The 8,880-nt window shown below is 35.8% G+C and overlaps 1 protein-coding gene across 1 annotated transcript; it reads right to left on the minus strand.

Annotated features, from left to right (window-relative positions):
* Positions 1–2,733: 2,733 nt before the first annotated feature.
* Positions 2,734–6,066, minus strand: LOC131149732 (uncharacterized). The gene is made up of 2 exons (XM_058100446.1): positions 5,636–6,066; positions 2,734–2,758 (listed from the first exon to the last, which is right to left on the minus strand). The coding sequence occupies exons 1-2, from the start codon at positions 6,064–6,066 to the stop codon at positions 2,734–2,736; spliced, it is 456 nt and encodes a 151-aa protein (XP_057956429.1).
* Between the last annotated feature and the right edge of the window lie 2,814 nt (positions 6,067–8,880).

Here is an 8,880-nt window from a genome sequence, read left to right on the forward strand (position 1 = left end):
TTTCGATGAATGCTTGTGTCGGCTTACCACACTTACCGCAAATGCAATGTTGGGTTTGATATGCGATAGGTAAATTAGTTTACCAACCAATCTCTGATACATTTCTTTTTCAATTGGTATTCCATATTTTTCGACCCTTTTTTACAGCTTCAATCGGAGTTTCACTAGGTTTGCAACCAAGCATGTCAATTTTGGTTAGGAGATCACTAATATTCTTTCGCTAAGAGACACTGATATCTTTTTTTGATCTAACAATTTCCATTCCCAAGAAGTACTGCATTTGTCTCGGGTCTTTAACTTCAAACTTAGTAGTTAGGACTTTCTTTAATCTTTCCATCTCAACTGTATCATCTCCAGTTAGGATTATATCATCAACATATACTATTGGAATTGTTTTCTTACCACTTTTAGACTGTTGGAAGAACATAGTATGATCTGATTGCTCTTGCTGATATCCCTAATTTTTAATCACTTTTGCAAACTTGTCGAACCATACTCTGAGAGATTGTTTGAGTCCATACAAGGACTTTTTGAGTTTGCATATTCTGTTTTCTTCACATTTCTTACTGAATCCTAGTGGTATAGTCATGTAGACTTTTTCTTCTAACTCGCCATTTAGAAATGCATTCTTAATGTCGAGTTGCTGTAGTAGCCAATCTAAGTTAGCTGCCAAGGACAGGAGTACCCGAACTATGTTCAATTTTGCCACTGGTGCAAATGTCTTCGTGTAGTCAATGTCATAAGTCTGTGTAAACCTTTTTGCAACGAGTCTGGTTTTATATTGTTTAACTGTCCCATCAGCTCTATATTTCACTGTGAAGGCCCATTTACAACCAAGTTGGCTTCTTCCCTCTCGGCAAATTCATAACGTCCCAAGTTCCATTCTTTTCCAGAGCCCACATTTCCTCCATAACAACTTCCCTCCATGTAGAAATCTCCAAGGCTTCCTGGATATTCTTTTGGAATTTTTATCCTGTCAAGGTTAGAAGTAAAAGCATGATATTCTGTAAACAAACTTTTGTAAGACATGTATTTTGACCAGGAATATTGAGTACATGACCTGGTTTGTTTTCTGACTACAATGGGTAAATTGATGTCATCATGTATAGGCTTATCATAAGGGAGCTTATGACCATCTATTACCTGATCGGGATTGGGTGTGGACTCATGGTTGTTCGGAGCTATCACCGGTTCCAACTCTTTTGGTGCCTCAGGTATGAGATTCTCCTTGTTCTTTGTGTTTGTCAGGTATATGCTTATCAGAAGGGAGCTTATGACCATCTATTACCTGATCGGGATTGGACGTGGACTCATGGTTGCTCAAAGCTATCACCGGTTCCAACTCTCTTGGTGCCTCAGGTATGAGATTCTCCCTGTTCTTTGTGTTTGTCTTTCTTGAGTAAACAAGTATTTCTGTGTTGTTTTGCTTTTCTGCATCTCTCCCCTGAGGTTAAATGATCTTTTGTACATGACAGGTCAGGAAATGATACAAGGTAGACTCGGGAAATGATGCAATGGTAAACTCAATGTACGACACAGATTCATCAATAGAGAAATCAAAGAATCAATCTTCACTCCATTTCTTCCCTTGAAGAGAGAGGGCTTTGGGAAGTAAGTAGTCGTTTCAAAGAACGTGACATCAAGGCTAACACACTTTTTTTTTTTTGGTGACAGAATCATAACATTTGTAGCATTTCTGAGTAGGAGAGTAACCAATGAAAACACACTTAATAACACAAGGTTTTAATTTATCCCAATTGTGAGAATGAACATGAACAAAAGTAGTACATCCAACGATTTTCAGAGAGAGATTGGAGTAGAGTTGACTGTTGGGAAACCATTCCTGGAGTTTCTGAAGAGGAGTGGCAAAAAAAAGAATTCGACTAGGCATTCAATTAATGAGATGTGTAGCTGTTAAAATGGCGTCGCCCCAAAAATATTTTTTCATATTTGTAGTGAATATCAATGCCCGAGTTACGTCAAGAATATGCCTATTCTTACGTTCAGCAACCCAATTTTGTTGAGGGGTATCCACACAAGAACTTTGATGAACAATTCCATTTTCTTGAAGATAATGTCCCAATATATCATTGAAATATTATGTACCATTATTAGTACGTAAAATTTGAATATGAGTTTGGAATTGTGTTTGAATCATGGAATGAAAATTGTGAAAATAGAACGAACTTCAGTTTTATCTTTCAACAAGTAAACCTAACAAATACGAGTACAATCATCAATAAAAGTAATAAACCATCTCGTGTGCGTGCAATTAAGAGAGCGTGAGGCCCCCCATAAATCACTGTGAATCATAGTAAAGGGTCTGAATGGTTTGTATGTGGATTTTGGGAAGGAATTGCAAGTTCAAAAATCACACACTGAAGTTTAGAAGATGTTTTATTTGAAAAAATGGAAGGAAATAAATGTCTTAGATATTGAAAATTTTGATGACCCATTCTAGAATGTCGTAACAAAATTTCACTATCTCTAGAAGTAAATGCAGAACCACAAATAGCAGTTTTACATTGTTTACTTCCATTTGCCTCCTCAAAGTAGTAGAGTCTTTCACATTCCTTAGCACTAGCAATTATCTTCCTCGATGATAGGTCCTAAAAAACACAATGAAATGGAAGAAATTTAGCAGAACAATTGAAGTTTTTAGTTAACTCGCTAATGGATAGTAAGTTGTAGGATGAAATAGGAACATGAAGAATGAACTCTAGTGTGATGGAGTCAGAGAGTCAGATATTCCTTTTGCCTGCAACAGATGAGAGTGATCAATCTGCAATTTTAACTTTCAAATTTCTAGCACGTGGTGAATATGATGAGAAAAGATGATAGATATCGGTCATGTGGTCAGAATCAATAATTCAAGGAGTTTTGAATTTAGAAGTTATATTCAAGGCTTGCAAAAAATTACCTCTTTGGGCTAAAGTGTAACGCCCTAGAAAATTAATATGCATGGAAGTGTAAATAATAATAATAATAAAATAATAAAATAATTTTAAAATAATAAAAAATAATTAATTAATTAAATTAAAATTAAAAATTAATTAAATAATTATTATTAATTAAATAATATAATATAATATATTAATATAATAATATAATATAATATTTTATATATATATATATATATGTATGTATGTACCTGAAGGATTTGAAATCCTTTAAGATTAAGAAATAGAGAGAAAATTTCTCTCAGACTCTCGCTACCACTCTCTCGTCTCTCCCTCGTCTTCTCTCTCCCACTCTCCTCAATTTTTTTTTCAATATTCGGCCGATCGGAAAATCGAAGATATCGTTGGGTTCCTATCTCCGCTACCGATATTCCTACTGGAGTGGATTTGTCGTGGGAGTGATATAGACATATCTCCTGGGGTAAGCTCAATTCTCACTTTTACCTCAATTTCTCGTAAATCTTAAGCCCAATTGATGATCAGACACCATGAGAATTTAGGGATGATTCTTTACAAGTTTAGCGGAACGGATTTCTCGTGGGATCGTCGTGGACATAACCCCAAAATTAGGCGAAGGGGGTTATTAAGAGGGTAATTATTATTTAATTATTGTAGATTTGGAAATTATAGGTTTTTGTGCTGGAAATGCACGAGCTCAGGATTGAATTGTGTGGGCATCTTAATAAGACAGGTAAGAAGAATAAGTTATAGCAAACATTTTTATGAAATACTGGTTGAAATATATGTGAATGAATTTTGGTATTTTTCCCTGAAATTATTATTATGATAATATAAATAATAGATGAGAAATTGTGTGACATATGATTTTATGAAAATTATGAAATGTATTGTGTAAAATGTGATTTGAAATGGGAAATTTGGGAAAATGATATGATGATGAATATCCTTGAGAAAATGAAATTAAATGTGGAGATGTTGTACGATTTTCTGGAAAATATTGAAAAGGGATAAATGTATATACGGAAATGATTTTATGGGAATAGTGGAAATATGAAACACTGATATATGTGAATATTGAGAAATGTAGAATATGGGAAATATGGAAATGATTTTTTATGAAATGGAAAAAAAAAATACTGATATGTGCATACTGCAAATGTTGAAATATATGAAAATTGATATATTCCTATATTTGCTTATATATTATTATGAGATGAATTGTGAAATTGAAATGCTGAGAATGAAACAGTAGAAAATGAGAAATCTACTAGGAATATTGTTTTATGAATATTAAATGAAAATACTGGATATGTAAATTTTGATTTATGAATATGGAAATATTGCAACGTGAAATTCTACAATATGAATAATGAAACATGGGAATTGATTTGTGAATGATGAAGTGTGAATACTGGAAATGAAATGTGAATACTGAAATTGTGAATATCGCAACGTAATAATTGCAATGAATATATGTATTGATATGGGAAACGTTGATATGAGAAAAGTGAAATAATGGAAATGAAAACTCTGATTGATGGATATGTAAACCTTGGCGATGGGTTATGATATCGAGCATGATATCGATGCTAATGGTTGAAAAGGGCAACCACACGGACTCATGGAGCGTGTGGCGTGACTGTGCGAATGGGCTAAAGCAGAGTTGTTTATTGCCCTTTGGATTCCAGACCATGGTATGTGGCAAGCCATTCATTACTACAGACAAGTATATGATATTATTTGATCTAACCAAGTTGGCCAACCACGGTTAGATTCAACCTTCGGGCCGCCTAACCTTCACCATAGGGGGAAGCATGACATGAAGAAAAATCCTCAGGGTAGCCATGGGTTACATACACGACATGTTATGGTTACATATGATACCCATGGACTGGATAGCAGACTAGAAATGGCCATGAGTTACAGACATGATATGGAAAGGTTATTGATGATACTCATGGGCCGAATAAATGAGAAAAGAATGATATAATAGAAAGAAACTGAAATGAATGAAAGATGAGAAAAATAAATGAGACTGGGGAATGGGATATAAAATTTATAACCGTTGTGTTTTATATTTATATAGCTATTTGCACATATTAGATATCATATCAGATGAATAATGTTTTGACCGAATATATATATATATATATATATGTGTGTGTGTGTGTGTGTGTGTGTGTGTGTGTGTGTGTGTGTGTATTGATGTAATCGCAGTCATATTGCCACACATTGTCAATAACTTATTCTGTCTTATTGAGATGTGTCTCACCCAAGTATTAAATATTTTAGGAAACCGAGATCGAGTTGGTAATAGAGCTCCCTGATAGAGTGGAGCAAGGACCCTGATATATAGGGTGAGTGTTTGATCTAGGGATGGATGTTTCCCCTAGAGTTTTGTTATTTTGGGATATTTGTTGATGTGTGTATTTTTGGATGGGTTATACTCTGGTATGTATAATCACTGTGGTGTATGTATATATTGTCTTCCGCTGATAAGTATTTGAAATTTAATGTGACCGGTATACCCGTGCCCAATGTGGGTTAGGTGATATGTATGGTATCAGGGTGTTGACGTGTTCGATAAATATGATGTAAAAAAAATAGTATGAAAAATTGGGGCGTCACATAAATAACCCGAAAAAATGTTTGTGGAAGACGAAGTTGTACAATAACTAAATGAGGTCTGGTCTGCCGAACTAGGTAGGCCTTGCCTCAACATTTTCCAATCAATTAAAGGCTCTGCCTCGGTGACTTTGGGAACAGGGATGGAGACATAGCTAGCCTTCTTATTTGGCTTCTTCAGCGACTTCTCAAGGCTTTTCTCTTCCTGCTTGGCCAGGTAACGAGCCTTGGCCTTGTGTGTGGCAGCCTCGATGTGCTTCTCAACATCCTCCTTGCGCTTCTTGGCAGTGTGGGACTTGGTGCCCTCGACATCGCGCCAGTATTGCTCTTCCTTCTCGCAAGCCTCGCGGTCCTTGCGGTCAGCCTCAGTGGTGCTCTTGTGAGCTCTCGTCGCTTTGGCTTTGCTATTCGTGCCCATCGTCTTGAGATGGATCTCTGACCAGGAGTCCATTGTCACCAATTGGACGAAGCTGTTGTGAGCAACAAGGCTGCGGTGCTTGCCAGAGCACTCGAGACACATGAAGACGCTATACGATATTGACATCCATTGCGGGTTCTTTTGCGAGCAATCACGCAGATCTTGTTCGTCGGCTGCGATTGGAGTTCTCCGAGTCACTGCGATGCCACCATTGGACCCGATCCGAGAGACCCCATGATGGAGGTGGAGTCAAAGTCACCGTCGAGAGTTTTAGAGGAGCACGACCCTTTGCTATTGACGGCGCTGTCGACCATTACTAACTAAGGTTTAGAAACCCTAGCTCTGATACCATGAAAACAAAATGGAATTTCTATATTCTTTCAATTGAATATTTTGTACATCCCAATCTTACAATATATAATACAATTAAAAATATCTAAATAAGTATATAATCTCCCTACAGAATAATATACAATCTTCCTACTTTCCTAATTTACTCAATATACAAGTGTAGCGACCTGTTTTTTTTCTTGCCTCTTTTTAAATTTTCTTTTAACACTCTTACTACTCTGATACCTTTAATATAAATGAAACCAACATCATGGACCCTATAGGACCTGTGGAATTTGAGACACAATAAATCACCTAAACAGCGGGAAGCGGAATACATACAACCATGCCAATATATATAACACTAGAGTGTCAAAAATATTACCCAAAATATACATACACAACAATACTCAAAATACCCTCATCTGTACCTAGGGACTGCTCAAGATAACTACCCAAAAATACTCATCCTACAGTCAGGGTAGTACTGTAGTCCCCTCTACTTGCGAGCCTGATCTACTCGCTTAGTTGGATCACCTGAAAAATATTAAATCACTAGGATGAGACAACGTTCAGTAAGATGAAATATGCTATTACTAGTGTGTGGTAGGTGAGTTTTCATATTATAAACTAATTTGAAAATACCATAAATAATTGATTTTGCGAAACACATATAAACATTTCAATATAGCTCATACCTATGTTGCTTAACATAAACTATTTTACTGAATTTTCTAAACATAATACTTCTAATATTCATTGGTATATCTATGGTTTTTGTAAACTTGAACACATACATATATATAATAATTGAGAAAATTTTCCTGGATAGATAACTGAAAGTCATGATTTAACCCCTCATGACAGGGTTGTGCGACCCGAAGGCGGGACCTATCCTGGTTGGCCGATCAGGGTAAGTCAACTGAATTCTGATAGTCAGATCGACCCTCTCAACCCTTATCTGAAGGGGAGCCTATCCACAATATAGGTACGACCGACTTATGAATACCACATACTATCTGAGTAATGTGGTTGCACTTTGAACTGAATATAGCTACGGTTCCGTGCTCTACTGTCTGAATCTGGTCCATCAGGGTCTAATACTATATACATATGTAACTGATATATTTATATTACTGTTTTTCCATGATTTTTTAATAACTAAAACATTGTAAAACTGATATGCTAATCTGAATAGCTGGCTGAACATTTAATGTCTGTATATCTGATTATCTGACTAAAGTTATGGTATTCTGAATATGCTGTAAATATATGTTTCTGTACATATACTGTAAATCATGGTATTATGGAAAATAGATAAATAATGGTATTCTGAATATCCTGTAATATTTCTATCTGTATGTATACTGAAAATCATCATTTATAAAACATATATTTATTCCATGATATTTTCTGCCTAATACACTGTAAAACATGGTATTTGTAAACTGTATAAATACTGTACTAGTTTGTTATAAATTCATGCCACACAATTTAAATAAATAAGTTCTCTTGTTCTAAAATCTGTATTTTCTGCTATACAAAAAAATATATATTATAATCTAGATAATAATAATCTGGTAAAACATATAATTTCTGTTGACTATCATATTAAAATTCCTAGCATAACATACTTCTTTTACCTTACTACTGGAAAGCCCCTACAATAACTAAGCTTACACCTGTAGGGTTTCCCGTTCAACACTTTGAAAACAACATCTCTCAGAACAAAATTTCAGTAGTTATTTGAGTATTACATTTTCTACAACTGTAGGTAAGCCAAATACTGAGTAAAAAGCCTTACCCTGAATTTGGGATGGATTTCAAGCCCCACCAACGATCCACTTCAACAGACTTGAAGAGAGCTTTTCCAGGAGTGTCGTGGTGGCCTCGGATGGTCGAACCGGTAAGAATCCGACTCGAAATCTTAGAGAGAAGGGGAAAGGGACGAACAGGAGAGAGAGGGAGTGATTTTGGTTGAAAATTATGTGCTGAATCCGAGTTTAGGGCTATTTATACACTAGCCTTCGTTGACGAGACACGTTACTTCGTCGATGAGGCCACGAAGGAAGTTCGTCGACGAATGCTCATTCTTCGTTGACGAAATTCAGAACTGAAATTAGCCTTTTGGTATTTTCTCGTCGACGAGACATGCCCTTATCGACGTCCCCAATAAGCCACTTTGTCGACGAATGCAAAGCGTTCGTCGACGAGGCCTGCTGTGACCCCCCTTATAATTTCCCTTCTTTTCTCCCTCATTTATTATTTAAATACCATAATTCTTCTAGTCACTACAACAAGGATACTCAGGATTTCAACAGCACCCTGTTAGGGTTTTGACCAATAATAGGTGAACTCAGCGGATCATGATCCTACTTCTCTTTCCAAAATTGTTATGTGTTTTGTGTGTTTGGTTGTGAATTTCTTGATATTCATGTTTCCACTTGGATTTACGCTTTGGTCAATCATGTACGTAAAGGACACCAACGCTTTGTGTGTTTGGTTGTGAATTTCGTCACTCCTAGTTCCAAAACCCTTTTTAAATCAAGAAATTATTAGTTTTTTAAAATTTAAAACAAATTAAAA

The sequence above is a fragment of the Malania oleifera genome, chromosome 1 (assembly GCF_029873635.1).
Source record: "Malania oleifera isolate guangnan ecotype guangnan chromosome 1, ASM2987363v1, whole genome shotgun sequence".
Taxonomy (NCBI): domain Eukaryota; kingdom Viridiplantae; phylum Streptophyta; class Magnoliopsida; order Santalales; family Ximeniaceae; genus Malania; species Malania oleifera.

Excerpts from the sequence above, each read along its gene's own strand:
- LOC131149732 (XM_058100446.1), bottom strand. The coding sequence starts at position 6,066 with ATGTGTCTCGAGTGCTCTGGCAAGCACCGCAGCCTTGTTGCTCACAAC. Across the intron at positions 2,759-5,635 it reads ATTGATTGGAAAATGTTGAG|GCAAAAGGAATATCTGACTC; the intron begins GCAAGGCCTACC and ends CATCTGTTGCAG.